The following is a 23,374-nucleotide window of genomic DNA, read 5'->3' as shown; positions in this document are numbered from 1 at the left end:
TGTCAAATCTAGGCAATAAATATCATGCTTGCCACAGTAACAACCTACTTTTACTCACAAAGGCAAGCAACTGATCTAGCACATCAAGTTTTTGCTGAAAATCACCTCAAATATATTAAATGGTAAAGGAAAACCAAATGAGGAGAGTGCAGAGTATAGAGCGTTACAGTTGAAAAAGTTGTTTTCGCAACCAAAAAACATGTGTATAATATCCCCAAATACGCCATACTCACAAAAAGCGGATTCTCTGAGTTATTTCCTGTGAGAGGGGGTGAGGCAGTGACCGGACCTGAGTCGAAGAAAAGTCGTGAAAAAACGTCGCGGACGATCAATTTTTGCAAACCAGGGTGTACTATAAACTGAATTATTTATATATTCGACTCTTATGGGTACATATGTCCAAAAATTCACTTCTCCACCTATGTGCTTGTTCAGATCGAAACCTGGGCCAAAGTTCTTGGAGTCCACCAGGAATATTTGGGGGATCAACTTGATATCAACCCTCACTAGCAAACAAATCAGCAGCGTCATTTCCGTGAATATACGAATGACTGATGGGAATCCATAGACATACCATTACTATACCTGCAATGTAGGCATAATAAAACAGTTGGTGGGTGCGTACTGAAATGCAATCAATTTTGGCATCGAATTTTTTGGCCTCAAGCGATTGTAAAACACTAAGAGAATCAGAAATAATTATTATTCTCCTGAACTTTTGTTGGAGGGCAATTTCAACAGTACTGCCCACAGCATACATTTCTGCAGTGTATATAGACCAATGATGTGCTGAGATTTTAATACATGGAGAGGGGCAGAAAATACCGTATCCAACGGAATCAGGATATCGGGACAAAGAGGTATCTGTGAAAAGAAGATGTAGCTGGGGAAATTTGTCAGAAAAGTTCGGGTTAGGTTCAGACGATATATGTAATAAAAAATGGTCTTCATCATGTCTTATAAGATCATTGGTTGAACACGACCAATTTTCATAGAACTCTCAGATCTGTCAAATTTTTCATTTTTTTGATGTAACTTATCGTCTAATATGTCCATTTGATTCCCTGCTATTTGTGAGTTTTTGTTGTGAAATTCTTCAATTCGAGCCCAGAAGAAAAACATAATGGTAGAAGAGGAATTTGTGTATCCTATGAGAAAAAGTGAGTGAAAAAAATTAGTAGTAAATTCCATTTATACAAGGAGAATCATTTGCTCCCATTCAGCAAATCTAGAGTTTAAGTTCAGATTATAAAACCGAAATATAAAATGTAGAATTTATTCCTTTAGATCTCATTAATGTTTAGTCCTTGTTGATATATATTTAAGTATGTATATTAATGAGAGATAGGTTTATGTTATGAACTTATAATTTTCGATTCAAAATTTTTCCATACAAACTCAAAGACTCATTGAATTATTCTGTTAGAAAAAGAATTACAAGTTTTCTTCCTTTGATTCCTTTCCGAATCACTATACCGCATATTTACAGGGTGATTCAAGTTTCAATAATTAGAAAAAGAAAATAAAACAAATGAACACTCACAAACATTGAGTTTGTTTTGTTGGAGAACTCACCTTAATTTATTTTCTATAAAAATTATTTCATAGTATGAAGTCTTCAAAAGTTCATCCCAGTTTTCCGATATTCAATTTTTTTTATAGGTTTCCGTCGAAGACCTCAGAGTGCGAAAGAAGGAAGAACTTTTCTCAATCGTAGAGCAGAAAGTAAGTTCAATTCTTATTCATTTCTGCTTCACTATGGTTTCATTCGAAATGAGAATCCAAATTAAACCAAAGTAGAGAAATTTGAAGAAAAATGCCGTAAGCTGTAATTTTCAATGAAAATCCTCAATCTAAATTTTTTTGCGACATATTGAATCGATAAAGTCAAAAACAAAACAGTTCCAACAAAAAATTTACTCTTTTGCAATCCCAAGAATCAGCTTTTGAGGTTTCATCGAAAATGTTACCCTGGGATGGTCTTGGATCCAAACACTGACCCCCATTCAACACAGTTTTTTTGTATGGAACCTTGCACAGCTGGATTTATTATAGATTTTGGGGGGATTTATGGGTCGAGTGACTTGATGGGAGAGATAGGTGAAGAGTAGTCCAGTTTCTGAACGGATATTAATTGATAATATGTGCAAATTGCTTACCTTTGTATAGTACTTTTGCTCTACATTTTCTCTTGTATTCTCTAGCATTTTGAATGTACAAGAATTCAATTACTTCCTAGTATTAAACGATTTTAACATCTTGAAAATTAGAATCCAAAACTCGACCATAGACTCTTCACTGCTCTTCACCCATCACTTCCAACAATCCCTATTGCCATTGAAAGTTCTTGAGGGTATTGCCTCGCTTAGTATACCAACAAATTTGGAATCGCAAAGCGTCCCACTCTAAACAAAAATCAATCTGTTTCGACATTTTCTGAAAATACCCATAAGCATGGGTTATATATGGAAATCTAAGGGGTGGACTGTTTCATGTTGGCTACATTTAAATACTATAATTCAGTGAAGAGTAAATACAGTAGTCATTACTGTATTCAGTTCTACCCAAAAGATATATTTGATAGTGCTAAGTATCATTTTCGTCGAGAAATTCGTCAATAAAGAGAAACACGCGAAAAAATGTAGGTCATTTCCAAGAAGAAAGATTTTTCATGATTCTACACAGAAAATTTAATATTCATTTGGACGAATAATATTCATCTAATGCCTTCGTTCTTCTCTGTCGCCATTATCCTCTCCAAGGGAAGCACATGCCGCTGCACCAAATTGTACATCCTTCTGGCGAAGCTATCGAACGAGTATTTGTGATTGAAAGCGTCTTTCGCCATCTCTCCCAAGAAGTTCTTAATGTGGGGACTGGAAGCTACCTTCATCATAGCAGCAGCAAAAAGATGCGGCTGCGGCTCAACCAAAACACCGGTTATCCTGTTCTCTAGCACCTTGCTGGCGATTCCCTTGTTCACTGCCACTATAGGTTTACCTAAGCTCATGGCTTCCAGGAGATAGTCTGAGCAGATGTCGTTTCTTGACGTGTGGAGTACCACGCTTGCTTCTATCAGTAGGGTCTTGGTGTGGATCGTAGGTATCTGCCTCAAAACTGTGACCTGCGCAGCGAACCATCTCCTCTTCAGCCTTTCCACAAACATCTGGTAGTATTTCCTCTCTTCGTTGGCCCTACAGTTTCCAGCTACGATCAGATGCGCCCGTTGTTTGAAGTAGGAATCCTCAGACTGTAACAGCATCTCCTCGAAAGAGTCCAACACCAGCTTGAAGTTTGAGTTCCTTCTGAACTTCCCCAAGGCCACGAACAGCACTGATTTTTCCGACAAGTCTGGGATGATTCGGTTGATGTTAATGCCTGGTTCTATCCAAAGACCGTAGTCCACCAGTGGTATCATAACCTTGGGCTCGACAGCCGAGGGGAAGCTCCTTCTGAAGATGTCCACGAAAGCCGGGGACTCCACGATGACCTCGTCGGCCAGCTTGACCCATCTGGCCTCGAAAAGGTTGGGGATCAGCTGGACGTGATCGTAGCAGGCCTCGGGATTACGAAGGCTGCGGAACTGTTCGATGTAGAAAACCTTAAACCTGCTGAGCATCTTGAGGGCGAAGAGGGCTATCAGATCGACGTCCATGAGGACGACACAGGGTTTCTTGGAGGGGCTCTTCAGGAGGAGGCTGAGGGCGAGGCAGAGACCTCGGTAGGTGGAAAGGGTCGAGCGGAGAAAACCGAAAAAGTGCCTGGGGATCCATCTCACTCGTTTCTCGATCTTTATGTTTCCTGCAAGCTGAAAAAAAATTAATGTTGGATGATGTATCAATGATGTGAAGTGCCATAAAGTTAGAAAGCTAAAAGGACCACAGTCATGTCCAAAGGATATTATATTTAGCGTTCGATGCACCTTTCGACAACAAAGTCATCATTAGTTGCCACAGGTTATTTACTATTAGTAAAATGCAAAATGGCTAGGGTATTAACAATTCATTACTCTAGAATTTTGGTCCACGAGATTTGAGGGCCTAAACAAAGTTTGTGTAGAGACTCTCTTCATCTTTTGATTATTTACTTCTGAAAATCCAATTCAAAATACCCTGTAAGTAAATATTACATTGCAAATCACTTTTTTACTACTGGACTTGCTGTAACGAAAGAGTTATTATTACTTTTGAAATGTTCCAAAAACACGCTTTTGAATACAATAGATTAAGAATTCCTCACGTAGGCTGGCAATACCTTGGGAATCTTAGAAGAGGGCTCTATACCGTTTCAGTGGTCAATTCAAAAATGAAAATTCCTTATTTTACGCTAGAGAGCAAAGATTCTTAGGAGGTTTTCACTATTATTTATTATGAAGAGTACCAGGGCCGCCGCCAGGACCGGCAAACCGGACATTTTGCCGGGGCGCCAAATTGTAGGGGCGCTAAGGCAGTTAATAAAACAAGACATACTTTTTGACATGAAATGTTTTCTTAGTGAAAATATTATTCTTTGTAGTAAAATAATAAAATTTCCAAGAGCCATTTTTTTTAATCGAATATAAAAATACTTCATAGGTCCTAAAATGCACCTTCAAGAGATCGAATAGGTGCTCTCAACTATCAAAAATACAAGTGGTTACTAAAATCCACCTGTTCTAACTTTTTTACTAGAGAGAGTCGTACTGTTAAACAATTCAGGACGTTTTTTGATGAAATCGACAAACGTCCTTTGAAATATGTTTTCATATGAAACTGAAAAGATGCCTGGGAGTGAGGACAGTGGCACCCACAAAGAAAATCCAAATAAAATAGCAAAGCAGGGCGGCGGAATTTTTTTTTGTCGGGGCGCCAAAATGTCTAGCGGCGGTCCTGAAGAGTACGTCACTGCGGAAAGTCCCTAATTATTAGTTTTTTCTTTGGAATGAAAAAAAATATTCAGATGAATTTTTTTTGAAGGATAAATATATGCATAATATAACTTTCCGAACAATCATTTTCTTTTTTATGAATTTTTACATAAAAATATTCAAAAAAAAGTCTTGTCAAAGGATGGATATTCAGTTTTCATAAAATTAATAAAAATGAAGACGTAATAATGTATTTTGAATTCTGTCATGTGGTAGAAAAGGACAGTGAATCAGAGGAATATTTGAGATTGCTTCAATCATCCTGAAAAGTGGTGGGATCTCATGAACGCTGAAGGGAAAGAAGTACTTGAACTTTGGCATTTAAAGAATCAGCAATATACAGACAAAATTCTGCAACCGACCGCCATTATCATGCTTTGAAATCCGAATGCTTTACAGATAATACCAACTCATTACGAATAAAGAGTTGTTTCTAATCATTTTCGTCAATTTATCTTCGATAACATTTTCATTGTTACACAATTACTTCTTCATTTAATTTGGAATTGGATGCAATCATGGAATCAATTTCTAAAAATCAGCAAGAAGAAGTCAGTGATATCTCATTGCATCATTTTACTCCAGTTTTGGTGATTGGCATCCTGATGAACCACATGATTTCTATAACGCACGAACTATTATACCTATCAGTGTCCCACCAAAGACTACATAAGAAGACGAACTGCAGGTTAATAGTACTCAATTTGGTAGAGAGCAAATCGTTTCGTAATAGACAGGTTTCAACTGCGAAAAAATACTTAAAGCCCTAGTACCTTTATGTCGTCCAAACAGTTGTTCTTCTCGTCAACTTCCGAGGTGACTAGCGTGACCTGGTAGCCGGAGGACTCCAGACATTGGGCGAAGTTGACTATGTACCTGTCTTCCCTCCTTCTGGCGATGCGGTCGTGCAAAATTATTATGTCGTGATTTTTCGGTTCGTTCACCTCAGAGTCCGAACGATAAACATTGAAATCCATCGCAAAGTGGGGAAAAATAATATACAAGTAATTTACATGATTGACATATGTCAGATGGGACGTCGCCAGAGAGTTTCAGGCGTGAGAGGTCTACAGAAAAATGTGAGTTGTACTTCGAAAATTATCTCCAGTTAGTGGAAACAATTCTGACGGAAATACTCACCATGACCAAATTCCAAACATCATTCGAAGAGAAACAACAAATGAGGAAATCATTGACGTGAAATCGTGATGCTTTTAAGCTCTGGTTAATTTATGCGCCAACTGAAGACCATAGAACTGTATAGAGGTAAATGTGGTCTTCAAGGGTGCCAGACACTCAACGCACATTCAAGAAATAATCCTTTTATATCGAGACATTTGAGCCAAGACTGGAGAGCTAACTTCTTGGATCGGCAGCACCGAGAATAAAGTGGACTTCACTTCAGTGCTTTTCTCATTTTTTTCGATAATCTCCTTGAGTTATTTTGAGCATTGACACCAAAATTTTACAAGAAGCTAGGAACTGCTATATATGCACGAAATATTTCAACACAGTCGGTTGTGTTGCCCCTGAAGTATCAGATTTTTGTTTTTTGATATTCTTCTAGAAATTCCTATGGAATTGCTTGAGAGGGATTACCACCACATGGCTTTTCGCGTATCAGTCAAACATTGGTACCCATTCATTTCCCCTCTGGCGCTCCTGTTATGACCAATTTTTTACGGTGCACGAAGTTGTACAGGGTGGGCAAATTTCGATGTTTTAGCACTACAACTTTTGAACCAGAGGAGATAGACAAAATCTGATAGCCACTTCTCGATCTCTTTTCCTGAGAAACTAACAAGGGTAGTATTCATTTTTGGCCACCTTCTTTTGTTTTCGAGTTATAAGCGAAAATTGGAAGAATGACGTTATCGAAAAACATTTATATCTCCGCTAATACTGATGATAGAGCTCTGAAATTAAAACATTATACAGGCACTTTTTTACGTAGAATCCAGTGGCGTGCTCGTATTTCCAAAAGGGTTTTTAATTACGAAGCTATGACCCAAAGTTATGTTTTTTCAAATAGGAACACTAAATTTTTGTGTCATTTTCTGAAAGATTGATTTTTCCTGATTTCAAAAATATATAACATCGTATGATTCGGATCAATATAAATAATTGAAAATGGCCAAAAACCTCTTTTCACCTAAGAGTCTCAATATTTCTATGGTTTCAACTGTTGATGAACACAGAAAAATGGAGCTTTCTATAACAAGAGCAGTGTCCTTCCGCCAATCTGATTATTTCTATGCTTTTCACTTATTTCTACAAAATTCGAATCTAGATATGTTTTATAAATTTTTTATCTAAAAATTGATTTGGAAATAACGGAGAAACCACAAGATTGAATTTTTCAAAGTAAAGAGTTGTATTGAGATGCATGTATCAGGAGATTATTTACATAGGTCTCCAGAATCAATACGCACAAGTACCAATCCATTTTAAACAGCATATGAAACAATGCATATATGATTGAACTCAACATTTTAATTACGAAGGGACAAACAAGAAATAATATTCAACCTAATAATGATAACAATTGCACAATGCACAGTCGACACCTCTTCTCGTTATTTCAATAGATGAATATTCCATCATCCAACTTTCATCTTGATTGCGGAATCCTGGCTTCATCCTGGTATTCCAGACTCACTGGTTTCCATACCCGGTTATTCGATTTATAGGCAGGACAGTACAACAACTGTGGGTCATGGTGGTGTTTGCATGTATGTGGCCACGAATATCTCTTTATCTTTTTCTCTGAAAGTAACTAACCTTGACCTGCCAGGTATTGACAATATATTCCTTGATCTGTTGGAGGAGAAGTCTTGCTTCTTCACCATCGGCTGCATTTATCGACCTCGCCCTTGCCAATCCGATACTTCACTGGCTGCTTATCTGGGTAGTCTTTCCACGACCAAGCGCAATCTATATATAGCTGGTGATTTCAACATGCCCGATGTTGAATGGCCTATGACATCAAAGACCTATAATTCGGCATCTAGCGTTTATGTAGACGCTATCCGCGACTACAACCTCTTTCAACTGGTGGACTTTCCTACGCGCTTTCGCAATTTGCAGACTCCTTCTCTTCTAGATCTATTGCTAACGAACGATACTGACCTTGTTTCCAAGATTGAACAATATCCACCCTTAGGCAAATCAGACCACATTATCTTACTCTCCACCATTCATATGAGATCACGTACACCATCCAATAGGTCAAGAAAACATTTGAAAATCATAGACTATCATCAACTTTGTCTGAGACTGGGGGACGTCGATTGGAGTACACTTCTTGCGCCCAATACTGATACTGAGGAGATGTGGGCTGTTTTTACCACAACCCTTCTAAACTTGACCAATGAATGCTCATCTGTGAGAAATATTGTTTACATACCAGCTAAGCCCTGGATCGATCAAAATATCCTTAGACTAATACGTCACAAGAAGTCCATATGGCAACGTTACTTACGAGACTACGAAGACCATCGACATTTCTCCAATTCACTTTCATCACTAATTGCCGATTCCAAAAGGGAATTTGAATCCAATCTAATACATTCTAAGAACAATAAAAAGTTTTTCAAATACGTCAGGTCAACCCTTAATTCTAAAGTTGACATACCATTGGTTCGCAATTCTAGCAATACTCCTTGCTCCTGTCCCGAGGAGACGGCAAACGTCCTAGCTGATTCCTTTGCTGCCTCTTTTACAAGAGGAGCCCACCAACTTCCAAGATTGAACGTTGAGAGGAATTCTTCTGAAATAACAGAGTCTTCTTTCGACCCTGCAGTCGTTGAAGCCCATTTATCTGCACTCAATGTTAACTCCTCTCCTGGTGCGGATGGTATCACTGCTAAAATACTCAAGGAATGTGCCCAACCTCTTTCGTATCCTCTTTCTATTTTGTACAAACGTTCACTTCAAACATCCAGCCTACCCTCTGCTTGGCGTAATGCACTTGTAACGCCAATTTTCAAGAAGGGAGATAAACGTGACGCAGAAAATTATCGTCCAATTAGTCTGGTTCCGATTGTGGCAAAGGTGTGCGAGAAGATCATCTTGAGTGGTGTCCTTGAGTTTGCACTTAGCGGTAACCTTATTCCCGAATGTCAACACGGCTTCCTTCCTGGTAGATCAGTCATTACTAACCTCCTTGAGTGCGTAAACTCCTGGTCCGAGTCCCTTGATAAGGGCTGTCCAGTCGACATTGTTTATCTGGATTTTTCTCGGGCATTTGACCGTGTACCACATGATCTTCTCTTACATAAACTCGAACATCTTGGGGTCCGCGGCCGCCTGCTTTCTTGGATTGAAGCATTTCTTACCGATCGAACCTTCCAGGTTCGAGTCGATAAATCTCTCTCTTCGGCGAGACCTGTTGGAAGTGGAGTTCCACAGGGTTCTGTTTTGGGTCCACTACTTTTTCTCCTCTACATCTCTGATTTACCCAAGATCTTCAACTCTCAGTGTTCCCAATTTGCCGACGATACCAAATTATTCGGTAACCCCAACGTGGCAGCTCATCTGATTCAGGAAGACATGGAGAAATTGAACCATTGGTGCCAGGAGTGGAGGTTGCCTCTGAACTACGAGAAGTGTGTTGTTCTGCACTTGGGTGCTCGCAATCCCCGTCGTCAGTACTATATAAGCAACAACCCCATCGCTACTTGTAGTAGTCATGCTGACCTTGGTGTAATTATGTCAGAGAATCTAAGCTGGTCCGACCATATTCTTCAAGCGGTAAACAGGGCCAAGAGAACTTTATTTATGGTTCAGAAAGCTTTTGGTAGATGTGATCCCTCCACCTGTGCTATCCTTTACAAGCTTTACGTGAGACCCATACTGGAGTTTGCTGGCCCTGTGTGGAGTCCATCATTGAGTAGAGACTCGGCGTTGTTGGAGAGCGTCCAGCGACGGGCAACTCGTTTGCCCTACGGCATCTTACGTCCCAGTTATGGTGAAAGACTGTCCATCATGAATCTGTCCACGTTTGATGACAGGAGGCTGCGTGGTGATCTCATCATTACTTTTCGTGCTCTTCACAACTTTTTTGGAGTTGACCTCAGTGGTCTCTTCAAGTTGAACCTGGACGACCGTCTGCGAGGTCACGCTTTCAAGCTGAGGAAGGAAAGTTTCAAAACATCCCAAAGACAGTTCTTCATCACAAACCGCGTGTTTACCGTTTGGAACTCTTTACCTTCATCGGTGGTGAACTCAGTTTCTGTGAACTCTTTTAAAAACAACTATGACACCTGGTTTCGTCGCGAGTGAGTGCTACTTGTGGAGCTGTGAATTACTTTTTCTTTTGTAATGCATTTTTTTTAAGTTTCGGTGTATTTTTTTCATATATTTCAATTTTTGTGAGTTTATAGGCTTGGCCTCAACTCTTTACCTTGTAATAATAATAATAATAATAATAATATTTGAAACTGTGTTCAAGCTACCTAGGAAACTTTTTCCAAATTCGTTTATCTTTTCGAAACTATTTGTATAAAATAAATATAGATTCGAATTTTGTAGAAATAAGTGAAAAGCATAGAAATAATCAGATTGACGGAAGGACACTGCTCTTGTTATAGAAAGGCTCATCAACAGTTGAAACCATAGAAATATTGAGACTCTTGAGTAAAAAAAGGTTTTTGACCATTTTCTGTTATTTATTTTGATACGAACCATACGATGTTATATATTTTCGAAATCAGGAAAAATTAAGCTTTCAGAAAATGGCACAAAAATCTAGTGTTTCCATTTGAAAAAACATAACTTAGGGTCATAGCTTCGTAATTAAAAACCCGTTTGAAAATACGAGCACGCCACTGGATTCTACGTAAAAAAGTGCCTGTGTAATGTTTTAATTTCAGAGGTCTATCATCAGTATTAGCGGAGATATAAATGTTTTTCGATATCGCCATTTTTCCAATTTTCGCTTATAACTCGAAAACAAAAGAAGGTGGCCAAAAATGAATACTACCCTTGTTAGTTTCTCAGAAAAAAAGATCGAGAAGTGGGTATCAGATTTTGTCTATCTCCTCTGGTTCAAAAGTTGTAGTGCTAAAACATCGAAATTTGCCCACCCTGTACATTCATTTCACGAAAACGAAAAAATACCAAATTTTTTGTTTGTTTTTCATTCGCAAATTAAATTATTCACTTTCTACAATGTAGATTGTTGATTAAGGAAATTATGAGAAAACCCCCATAAAATTCGGAGATTTGTAAAGAGAAATAACTCTAATTTCGTTTTGAACTGAGCAGCCACTTGGTGATGTCTCCTCTCAAGCCAAACGAAATTTCGCATATATTCTATATAAAGACACAAAATTTCAACCTGATCAAATCTGTTTCTCTAGTGAGAAGCAATTGGATTCGCAGTTTGATAAAAATGTTCATACGAAGATTCAACTCGAGGTAGATAAACTTCACTTCAATAAAATTCTTAATTGGGAAACAGTAAACTTCTCATTTCAACAGCAAAATTTTCACTCAGTCCAAGAGATCAAATTGGTTCGACACTGAGATATTTGTATTGTTTCATCAGCTCACCATCCACTTCAATTCATTTTCTTTACATCTTATTTTGTACAACATTCCTTACAATGAATTTCTTGGATCTAACCTACTCCAGAGTTTTTGCTTGAAGTATTGATGAGAAAATCCACCTATTTTTATTTGTGTTAGTGGAGGTACTGCTTTTGCTTTATTTATTGCTACTCGTAGATGGGAAATGTTTGATTTGTGAACTTTTTGTTCTCTCCGGAAGGCAATTGTTTGCACATTTTAAATGTTTAGTGTTAGCTGCAATTGAGAATTTGCAAATTGAATATATCTGAAGCCTTGAATTTCATTTTGAAAAAACTTCTTTATGATAATCACCCGCAACTAGAACAGACCCCTGTTGAATTTCAAGACTCCTGTTGAATTTGTAATAAAAATGATTTTTAAGTAATCAGAACAATTGCAATAGCATTTTGTTTTAAAGAACTGTATCTAAAGTCATACATAATCTCGAAAAAATTTTAGTTGATTATTTGATTCGGTTAGGTTTCAAGTTCTTCGAAATAATTATGTACCTTGTCAATTTTTCAATTCAAATTGTAGACGAACTTGTAAATAATATTCTATTTTTTGAGACATGTTTGTAAATCAAGATAGAAATGAATCTTGATTATCTTGGGTCGATATTTGTTGTTTCCTCAAGAGAAATAAACATATGTTTATTACTCTATGGTTATTTCCTATAATATTTTCTCCATATATTTTGTTTCCATCGAGTGACTGTTTCGACACTTTCCCAAACGGATGAAAGGTCAGAGTTACCACGCGTCAGAATCTGTTTTTTCACATTTGTCATATGACATGTTCATGTTCAGAATCATCATTGTGTGAGGAAAAAAAAAGTGTAAAAATCTGAAATTATCGTGTTCCATGGATTAATCCTCGTGCCAGCCAGCGGACAGGTCATTTTGTCGACTAAATTCGTAAACTTCGTCTCATTCCAGGTGAGTAGTACATATCAGAAGTTTCGCTGCTTAGATTTGTCATAGAATATATGCAACTGCATCTAACGTCCAAGAGACCAACAATGAGCATTCAAGAAGTTTCTTTTTGGGTTTGGGTTTGCGGAAATGTTGATAAATTTCCATAAAAACTGTAACAAATTGAAGTCCTTAAATTTTTGACAGATCAAAGATGTGACAGTTCTTCCTCAAGTAGAGATAATTTTTTTAATTTCCAGATACACCCCAGCAAACTTCAAAGTCCGCAGGTAGGCTAAGAAATCAGCCGATCATCCGTCAAAATTCATCATCCATAGGCACCGATACTACCGGTGCAGCCATTAAGACAATCAACAACATACTGAACGGCATAACAGAGTCTGTGAACCGGCTGACAGAACTGCAGTACAGAATTCCTGAAAAGGGCAATTCAGGTATTTTTCACTTCTAATAGTTGCATCCATCATACTTCTGCTCATTTTCGGATTTATTCGGATTTATTAATCTTCAGGAGTTTCGAGGAGAAATTTCAGTAATGTTTCTGAAGTTTTTTCAGTTTATATTTTGTAAATGTGGAAATCGAAGAATCAAGAAAGGGATATTTCCATGGTTACAAAAATCAGTTTATACGTACATAATAATTTATTGAGCTGAAGGCTCCTACCCAAGATGGTTTTGTTAAGGTTGAAAATTGAAGAATTGAATTTTAAATAATTATATTGAATACTACATCGAGTCATGAAATTATCGAGGATATATTTTTCAAAATTGTCCTTACACTTATATTATCAGAGTTACGAATTTTCTTTTGAAATTGCAATATGGTTTTCTTATGAAGGTTTTTCGTTTGAAGCACTACAATATTATTCAAGAAACAAATGAACACGATCAAGATTCTTGAATCTGGTATACCAGAAATGATGCGAATAGTTGTTCAGGAATGTCGGCAGAAAACTAAAAATTCGAGAATTATTATTATTATATCAAAAAACTTTCGATTTGAAGGAGGCATTAATTTTTTTGATTTTTTTAAATTTTCTGCTTGAAAGCGGAATACGATGTAGGGAATGAAGTATCATTCTTGAATATTATTCTCAGTTTGAAAAGCCGGAAATTGAGAATACCTTAATTGAATTTTCAGCTATTTAGACCTTTCATCAAAAATCAGTAATAACGAATTTGATGAAAATTGTAATATAAATATCAAATATAATTGTGAAAGACACATGTATTCCTGTATCTCACAATGTGCTATAGAATAATAACATCGAATAATGACATCGAATAGAAATATCTCACCACATATCTTTCAGGTTTGAAGTAATGAAAAATTTCAATAGGCTTCAAATTGAAAATCTTTGTTTATTATCTATAGATAGGGTAGAGCATTAAAAGCTATTGTGTCTCTATATTCAACAAATTGATGAAATAATAGCCTGAGCGATAAGAAAAGTAATTTCATTTCGGTATTCCTAATTAAATTAAGATCAGCTTGGAGAAATATTAGGGTTGTGTTACATTGGAATCGGTGTGAATTAAAAAAGTTATAGGTACTTAATTTCAAGAGATTCTCACACAGGCACAGGGCTGCCGCCAGGACCGGCAAACCGGACATTTTGCAAGGGCGCCAAGTTTTAGGGGCGCAATCATTTAAACAAGACATTTTTGGACATAAAAATGTTTCTTTAGTGAAAATACCACTCTTTGTAGTAAAATAATAAAATTAATGAGAGCCAATTTTTTTCAAATACAATAGGCGCTCTCATCTATATTTATGAATATACAAATAGGTAGGTACTAAATTGCACCTTTAAAAATACTTCATCTTTTTATTTTTAATTATAGACCCATAGAACGTCGCACTCTTAAACAATGCAGGACGTTTTTTGATGAAATCGACAAAACGTCCTTTGAAAAATTTGTCAAGGTGATTTTAAGTTGAAAAATGCGATATCATAACAAATTGAAACGATGTCTGAGGGGAATAAAAGAGGCTCCTTCAAAGGAAATTCAGATAAATTAGGCAAAGCAGGGCAGCGAAATTTTATTTTGCTGGGGTGCCAAAATGTCTAGCGGCGGCCATGCGCAAGCAAAGCACGAATAATTTTCATAAACCTTTGAGATTTTTAAAAAGAAATCATACGATTCCACCCCATAGAAAGTTTCGGAATTTGTAAATTCGAAAAACCCAATTAAAAAAAAAACTATCAGCTTATTTTATTCAGAGAATGGAATTCGGTACAAACATCGGTTGCCGGATATCGAATACACGATCTATACGAGTATAAAACACTAAAAAAATAAAGATTCATAAGAAGAAATAACAATTTTTTTCGTTGAGTTCTTGGGAATCTCATCAGGATTGTAGACTTCAAACTGCAGTGTGTTAACAAAAAATAATAAGAAGTTAAATTCCAGGAGAATTGCTAATTCCAAGTTAATATCTTGGTTCTGGAAGATCCTGAATACCATTAAAGGTTCGATAATGAACTGTAAACTAATGCATTTAAATGGCATAACTTCATTTGTTAATCGTTAATAGTTGAAGATGAAAATCGAAAACAGAATACATTTGGTATATCTACAAATCGATTTCCGTTAAATGCAGGAAGAAACCATAACGTGAAATCAGCAAAGACGCCAGCGGAAGCAGAACGTGTCCCCAAACCCCCCGTGGTCAAGATCAAAACCCTGAGGAAGAGGGGGAAGACTCTGTCCTCTAAACTCTCCACGATCAACTCGTCCTGGTCGGACGTGTCAGCGAAGAGGTCCGGAAGGATGTCGGGCAAAGTGAACGAGAAGAAGAGCCAAAAGGAGAAGATGGAGAGGATGAACACCGAGATCATTGAGCCTTCGACGGCTACGACGCCGGTCAAGAAGAAGTTGAAGCCTTATACGAAGACCAGCGTGGACCGTCACTATGGCGGCTCGGGAGCCTCCAGCAAACCCTTCGAGTTTTCGCCCCACAAGCTGGTGGAGATCTACCACAACAATGCGGCTAAGGAGAGCGATTCGGAAGAGGAGAAGAACAGGACGAAAGTTCAGGTCAGGCCAGTTTCGTGTATCTCGCTTTCTCTTCAAACTGTCAGACAATCTTGACGCTGCACATGATGCCATCCATGTCATCTGCTTTCTGATATAAACAAGTCATCTCCTTAGAATTCTTCTCATATTGTGTTCTGGTCATTAGTTTATTAGAAAATCTGCTGTTATCTTTACGAACCTTTTCTACCTACTGCTACTGAAGATTTCTGCCACCACTACGATAATCGTCTCGTTTCGTTCTTGACATATCCCAACGGCAGCTTCAATAAAATACAAGGTGTCCAAAAAGGGTATCGGGTATTTGTTTTGTCGCTGCATTTAAGAATGAGTGACGGGGGGGATTGTGAAGGGGATCGTGATGTCCGCAATTTTTTGGAGTTTCAGTGACGATGGAGCAGTACCCAGGAACGCATCGCGCTTTTTGCGTACGAGAGTATTATCGCAACGGTGATTCAATAGTAGCTTCTCAACAATCTCAACGTTTAAATCGTGAGGAATATCGTACACGCCATGCACCAATTGATGACTCCATTAGAAAATGGATCCGAATGTTCGAAAATACAGGTGCGACGATAAAAATTCAAGAATTTGAACGCCCTCGTTCAGTCCGCGACGAAGAAACGGTCCTTATTTTCATGAAAATCGACGAGGCCAACTACTCAATGTAATTAGTGACCGTTATTGCGATATGCTGCGAAACTTTTTGGGTCCAGAGTTACTGGAATTTCAAGGTTATAATTCAAAAACGTGGTTTCAACAAGATGGGGCCACTCGCCATACAACAAATCAAGCAATGGTAGCTGTTAAAGAATTATTCCCTAATAAGGTCATTTCGCGTAGGGGTAACATCAACTGGCCTCCCAGAAGCCCCGACCTTAGTCCACATGACTATTTTGCATTGGGGTACATTAAAAGTAAGGTGTATGAGAATAATCCAACGAATTTGACCCAATTGAAACAAAACATAAGGTCAGAAATGGCAGCAATATCGAGAGCTATGTGTCAGCGTGTGATCGCCAATTTTCGCTCCGATTAGAAGAGTGCCTGCAGCGTAACGGTCACCATTTAGATAACATAATCTTTTCCAAATAATTTTTCACTTCATGCTGTAATAATTAACAATAATTTTTTTTTAAATTGTAACTAGTTTTTGTTTTATCGAAGTTACTAATACCCGATACCCTTTTTGGACACCTTGTACTTCTTTAGGTAATAAAATTTTCACATCTGTCGCTCCAGATTGTAGCTAAGACCATCGCAAACGCACTTAGCTAGCCATCAGATCATGGTTAGTAGGTACAACAGACACATTGAGGAAATTTTCGGCTTTCCTAAAATATGTGTGGTTTGCTGTCTACTGGCTCTCATACTAATTGACGCAGCATCGTTCTTTTGAAAATTGATCGTTACTTCTTATTGGGACAATGTCATCGGCAAATTGGGGATGATTTAATTGGAATCCATTATTTTGATGACTTTGAGTTAATGTTTGTCTAACATGAGGGATTCTGAAAGATTCAAGTTCAAAGTTTCTTTGAAGAGAACTGTTTGTATATGATGTAGAATTCTTCCTACCCGGGCTTTGAGGTATTGCCATAATTTAAATGTTTCCTTCTTCTCTTCTAGCAATGCAGGTAATCATTGCTTCAGATAATAAAAGCCTGTCAATTGTGGATCTCTCAACACAAATTGATGTGAATTTCTCGATGATTACATCAATTTGCAGTGAACTTTTATGGTGTATAATCGACTACATCATAAGTTTTGAGCATTTTCTGGAATAATATCATGGAAAAGTGTGTTTATATGTTCGGTTCATTCTTTATTCCAGAATATTTCTCGCCTTTTTCGTAGAAATTATACTGAGAATATTTTATATGCTCAACCAAAGTATTTGCTCTCTCCGTTGGAATATTGCGTTTCTCATCCTACACATGGAATAATCACCAAGCCTATCCAATCTATCCAGTGGAGAAAGTGGTGACTCTGCCAAGCTAACTGCAGGGCTACTCGTATATCAGGAGCAACGTCCTTGTCCCTGTTGAGCGCTGCGTGTGATGGCATATCACCAGCTTAAACAGAGTCATCATAGATTGATGTATTTACATCGATATCTCTTGATCTATGATATTTCAAGCATTTCATTCATTTCTGACATTTCCACAGATGAAGGTGAAAACAGACAACATCCCCCACATCAAGATACCCTGTCACGATTGCGGCGACTGCAAGGATATGAAAAACTGCAGCCACATGCGCGAAGACTCCTACGATGAACCCCACGCGCCCCGTGCATGCTACACCAACAGGAGCTATGAGCTGCCCACGATTGCATCGAAGATGAAGCAGGCGGTCAAGCTCGACTTCAACATGTTCAATTTCAAGGCCATCCCGTTCTGTCCTGTGTCGTCGACCACTCCGAGTCACAACATCGGAATCAACATCCAGCAGGTTATGAGCATCATCAAGACCCGTCAGCCGGTCCAGGGCATTTCCCCCACCTTAGCGCACAACATTAATCTGGCGGCGGAGAAACTCAATCATGACCCTCTGACTTCTTTCGTTTCCAGCATGACTTCAAAGATGGGGTGAGGGATACTGAACATTTCTAGAAAAATGTGGACGATATTTGAAATTATAAGTTTAACGCCTTTTCGACTGAATTTTACCAACTGAATTGTTTTTACCACTCCAAAATATGATGAGAGTACAGTGCATCCCATTTTGGGTGAGACAGCCAGGTTTCTCGCTTGTTATTTAAGATAGAGCCTTGCGGTTTTCACGTTCCTGTCCTACTTTTTCGTGAAACTCAAGTTGGTCCAATCAGATTTTGCATAACTGTTTCCGTTCAAGAGATACAGGGCGATTTTGGAAATTGATACTTTTCGGACCCCTCCTTTATCTTCGAAGTTATTAGAAATAATGCTGAGGTAAAAACTACGTCTGAATCAGAATTCTGCGTAGAATCCAGTGGCGTACTCAATATTTTTTTCGGGGTATGGTTTTGAAGATTGAACACAAACCTATATTTTTTTTGATGGAACACCATGTATATCATTACTTCGTTGAATTCGTTATTTTTTTCCCTTCAAAATGATGTATGATACTATCTAGGTAGGATGTTCAGAAATGTTGAAAAACACCAAAACATCAAATAATGATGATTTTTTGTAAATGGGCCATGAATTTCCTATGTTTCAATAAGAGGATTATTACTTTCGATTTTTAAAAGTAGTAGGTCATTGATGATACAAACATCCTTGTTGTTATTATGGCTACTATGCATTTCTGGGAGCATTGTTCTATCAAGTAGGCATTGGAGGGAAAAAAACCAATCTGATCTAGCTATCATCGCTATGAATTATTGTTATTATTATTGATTCTTCTTTTATAGGGGAAATCCATTGCCCATCAACAAAAAATCATCCTTATTTGATGTTTTAGTGTTTTTTCAACATTTTTGAACATCCTACCCACATAGTATCAAACATCATTTTGAAGGGAAAAAAATTACGAATTCAACGAAGTAATGATATGCAGGGTGTTCCATAAAAAAAAATAGGTTTGTGTTGAATCTTCAAAACCATACCCCGAAAAAAATATTGAGTACGCCACTGGATTCTATGCAGAATTCTGATTCCGACGTAGTATTTACCTCAGCATTATTTCTAATAACTTCGGAGATAAAGGAGGGGTCCGAAAAGTATCAATTTCCAAAATCACCCTGTATCTCTTGAACGAAAACAGTTATGCAAAATCTGATTAGACCAACTTGAGTTTCACGAAAAAGTAGGACAGGAACGTGAAAACCGCAAGGCTCTATCTTAAATAACAAGCGAGAAACCTGGCTGTCTCACCCAAAATGGGATGCTCTGTACAGGGGGATATTATAATGCGAGTAATATGAAGGGAAAGGAGAAAGGGTTAATTTTTCTTACCAATCCTAAAATGAATTGAATTTTTTGTACAGGTTTGAAATTTTTGTTTTTTCGTAAATGAATATTTCCCCAATGTTATCAAAAATTTTCAGAGATGCCCTCAATTTGTTCATCTCTTGACTTCTGTTTGGGCAAAAATTTAGGGTTCTGCCCTGGCTTCTCTGAGAGGAGGTGGTGGAGCAGCTCTGTATATCAGCAAACTTGCACAATTTATTGAATTTAGCAACATTCAATGAGCTCCTCTCTCAGAAGATAATGACATCGCTGTTGAAATGGTGTTAAACCGAACGAAAAATTTCATTGACAAAAGCGAAGTTACTGTGATTTTTAAGTGTATCTAGTGTATACTCGAGTTTGTATTGACATGATTCATTTAAAACTTTTTTCCCTTTGTCTAGTTACGGTAAATCCGCCTGTCCTCTGAATAAATACTCCCTCAACTACCGCCACCTAGAGGAGATGGCCCGTACCGTTCCGGAAGAGCAGACAGAAGAATTGGATAGCGGCACGAACGAAGTAGGAGGTCCGTCTGGAGACATGCAGACAAGGGTTCCCCCAGGGCCCAACCAGTGGACCACTGACAGTAACAAGAGGAGCTGCACGTGCGCGCCAGCTATTGGAGTAGATTTCCATCAAGTCTACAATAAGTACCGTAACCATCCGACTTCATACGATCATAAGAATCATGTGAGTCCCAAAATCTGAATATATAGATATTGCGGAGATACTTGAGTTTTATTTACTTGTTTTCCCATCAACAATTCAGAAAGATGAGTTGAACATGGGTGATTTCTCAGAATCACCAGAATAAAAGGTCTTCATTTGGGATAGATTCATTTGAAATTCAGCGGTGTTGTAATGATGAATGACTCATTCGATCCAAGCTTTAGTATATTTGGTTAAATGGTATTTGTTAGTCACCTTAACAAATCACTGGTAAAAATGTTTTTGGATGTAGCACCAAGATATAAAAAAAAAATAATTTTGTTGCATGGTTTCCATTTAGACATGGCGTTTCCTACATGATTTTCATGGTTATTTCTTCGGTAAGATCTAAGTAATTTTTCGTTCTCAAGCGATATTGTTTGCATCTAACCCTTGCTACGCGATCACCAACTGAATAAACTCTGTATTTGTATTTGATTGAGAGTAAGGACATTTCTGACTTAGTCATGGTCTGACCTGTCACACCATAGGTATGAATAAAGTCAAGGTGAGATTTCTCCTTTGAAATGATTTCTGAAGCATTGTACTCTCGTGTTTGACGTCTTGGCCTCAATGCTCGTTCGATTCCTTTCAATTCATTGAATCATTGAACAGGAGGGATTATCTAAATTCTAAAGTGATCTGATTCCTCCTGGTTTCCTGCCTCACATAAACTTCGATCTTTCTACCAGCGCCTGGTAGTGTGGATTTTGATAAGAGTCCTTGTAAATACATACATCTATCTGTTTGGGAACGTTTTCTGTGGGTAATTTGATGTTCGGGTGTCAACTCTTCAGATGGCGTTAAGATGTTCCTCACCGTAAGACCAGATGACGCAAATGTCATCCACATATTGAATCATGGCTAGAAAAACCAGAGTTTTCTAATTATGTTGAATATTTTGACCGTGATAGCTATCAGCATTAAATTTGCATTTATTTTTTTTTTAAGAAAAAATTCACGGTAACAAAACTTGGTCTCATGGATTTCTTTCTAATTCTTCTCTTCTAGAAATCGATAACTCATTTTTGTATTAACACGATTCTTCTTCTCTGTTTTCTTTTTATAACTACTATTTTCTGAAATCTTTTTTACCTTGCTTTTTCTCCGAACATGATGATTCTGAAGGAAATGTAGAGACCATAAATTTTTGGATAAATGTGTTTCGCTGACAGTTTCACCACAGAATAGTAATAGGAATCTTAAAGCTGAATTTTTATCATCGAAAGGTTTAAACCAAGGACCAAATTAAAGAGCATACCTGTTGTGCTACCATTTCCCATTCAAGGGTATTCTTCTAAAATGATACCTATCTGTCAATAATGTTTTCTTGCATTTTCATTATTTTTTGAGAAGAACGAACCATTCTCCACAGGAGATCCAAAAAAAATCAACATGAGTATATCAAAAATGTGATTATATTGTAATTATATTTCATATTGCGAGAAGATACCTGAGTAAGTATCCTCTGATGACTATCCGAACGGACGAGAATTTCTCATTGTCAACCTTCCACCTAAGATGTCTAAAAATACTATTTGCCCACCCACTTTTGAAAATTTCAAGTTAAAACTTGAATTTAAATAAAGATATTCCTGGTACTTTACCTGAATTCCGCAGCGTTTCCTATATCGCTCACATCAAATTCCACTATTATTTCCATGGAAATATGAACATTTCATCATTTAGCACCTTCTAACTGAAGAAATCCAAGTTTTTCATTATCGTTTTTATGGAAATATGGCCGCCATTTTATCAAAAGGGGAACAGAAAGTACTGAGAATGTGGTTGGAAAGTCGGCAAGCTATCAAAATCTAATCAGTGGGCACACCAGAATTTTTAGACATCTTTCTCCCCCTCCTTCATCACCACGAACACTTGACAATGAGAACTTTTCTCAAACTGACTCAGTTTTTTGCTTTTTAGTACACCCGGCGCACCGCTCAAACTGCGAAACCCCAGTACCACGAAAGCATGTCGAGAAGGATTAGGCCGGCCAGCTGCATGGACGATCGCTACCAGCAGGAGCCCCCTGCCTTCGTACAGCAGGATCCCACTGTGACGACGCCGCTGAACGGGAAAGAGAAGAACCTTAAGGACGTTCTGATGAATCTGCACGATGATTTCGATGCTATGAATAAGTGAGTTTGATACTTGATGGGTTTGAGGTTGATAAATGAGACAGTTGTCATTTATCGTTGTGTACCCCCTTGGAAAAGGAAAAGATTGAGCAGAAATACTTTCCAGATTCTCATCTACAGGTGGAGAAATCATCGTCAATGGTTGGCTATGAGGTTGTTTTTCCTTTTTAACAGCCTCTACTACCGAGTGACTGTTTTCTAACAAATATAATTCGCAAGGTTCATCTAGACAAGGTTGAGAAAATCTGATGGTTATATCTAAGATAATCTCTATTAATGCTTAAAGATTCTATTTTAATATTTTTCCAAAGCAAGAATTTTGAGCTTATTTTTACTCGCATCTGACCTTTCTATTCATGTTTGCATAAAGATCAAATATTAATATTCTTCTCCTTCTCGTTCCCTCTCTATGATGGGAACAATTCTCAGTTTATCCATATCTTATCTACCCTGATTGACGGTGAGATTATCGCTCCATCTTTTTCGTGGTCTTCCCATACTTCTTCCTCACTAGGTGAGACGTCTTACCATTTCATGTTTGATATTTTACAGGAGATTTGAAACTCTTACAAATCAGGTAGCTTCCGGAGAGGCGTCAAAAGAGGCTACGGATGAGCTCCAAGAGCTGGAAGAGCAGCTCAATAAGAAAGAAGAAGAAATCACCATCGTCATGAGTTTGTACAAGGAGGTGCTGGCCCTGAAACAACAAGTGAAGACGTTGACTAGAAGCAGTGCTGAAATCAACGCCTACAGACAGCCCAGACACGATGACTATAGTGCTAAACCTGCTAAGCACATCACCAAATTGTTGCAGCAGATTCAGCAGCAAAACATTTATCATAGGAATGGACAAAATGGTTACGTTAATATGTAGAATAGATAGTGAAATAAAATTATTTAGAAGAAAATGAAAGTTTGAATAAGTCTTTGATTAAATACGGGTTTAAGTGGAGGTCATTATTTTAATCGTTTCGATCAGAAGTATGGGAACGAAAAACATACAAAGACTAATATAGGTACTGGCAACAGTTTGAATTGGCTTGTGTCAGAAATTATATTTTTTTTGAGTTTTGCACACATTTTGTATGATTCACTTTACCCACTTTATGAGTATTCAGTGGAAAAAGCCCT

The 23,374-nt window shown here is 37.7% G+C and overlaps 2 protein-coding genes across 2 annotated transcripts; one reads left to right on the top strand and one right to left on the bottom strand.

Moving 5' to 3' along the window:
* Positions 1-1,018: 1,018 nt before the first annotated feature.
* LOC123673011 lies at positions 1,019-23,151 on the top strand. Its single transcript, XM_045607392.1, has 8 exons — positions 1,019-1,160; positions 1,663-1,725; positions 12,654-12,848; positions 15,023-15,459; positions 17,626-18,047; positions 19,796-20,084; positions 22,029-22,243; positions 22,796-23,151. The coding sequence occupies exons 1-8, from the start codon at positions 1,124-1,126 to the stop codon at positions 23,115-23,117; spliced, it is 1,980 nt and encodes a 659-aa protein (XP_045463348.1). The 5' UTR covers positions 1,019-1,123; the 3' UTR covers positions 23,118-23,151.
* On the bottom strand, positions 2,666-5,949 carry LOC123673013 (alpha-1,3/1,6-mannosyltransferase ALG2-like). Its single transcript, XM_045607393.1, has 2 exons — positions 5,680-5,949; positions 2,666-3,808 (listed from the first exon to the last, which is right to left on the bottom strand). The coding sequence occupies exons 1-2, from the start codon at positions 5,881-5,883 to the stop codon at positions 2,717-2,719; spliced, it is 1,296 nt and encodes a 431-aa protein (XP_045463349.1). The 5' UTR covers positions 5,884-5,949; the 3' UTR covers positions 2,666-2,716.
* Positions 23,152-23,374: the final 223 nt, after the last annotated feature.

The sequence above is a fragment of the Harmonia axyridis genome, chromosome 2, assembly GCF_914767665.1.
Source record: "Harmonia axyridis chromosome 2, icHarAxyr1.1, whole genome shotgun sequence".
NCBI lineage: Eukaryota > Metazoa > Arthropoda > Insecta > Coleoptera > Coccinellidae > Harmonia > Harmonia axyridis.
Note: the sequence above shows the minus strand (reverse complement) of the source record. Positions and strands in the feature narration are given on the sequence as shown.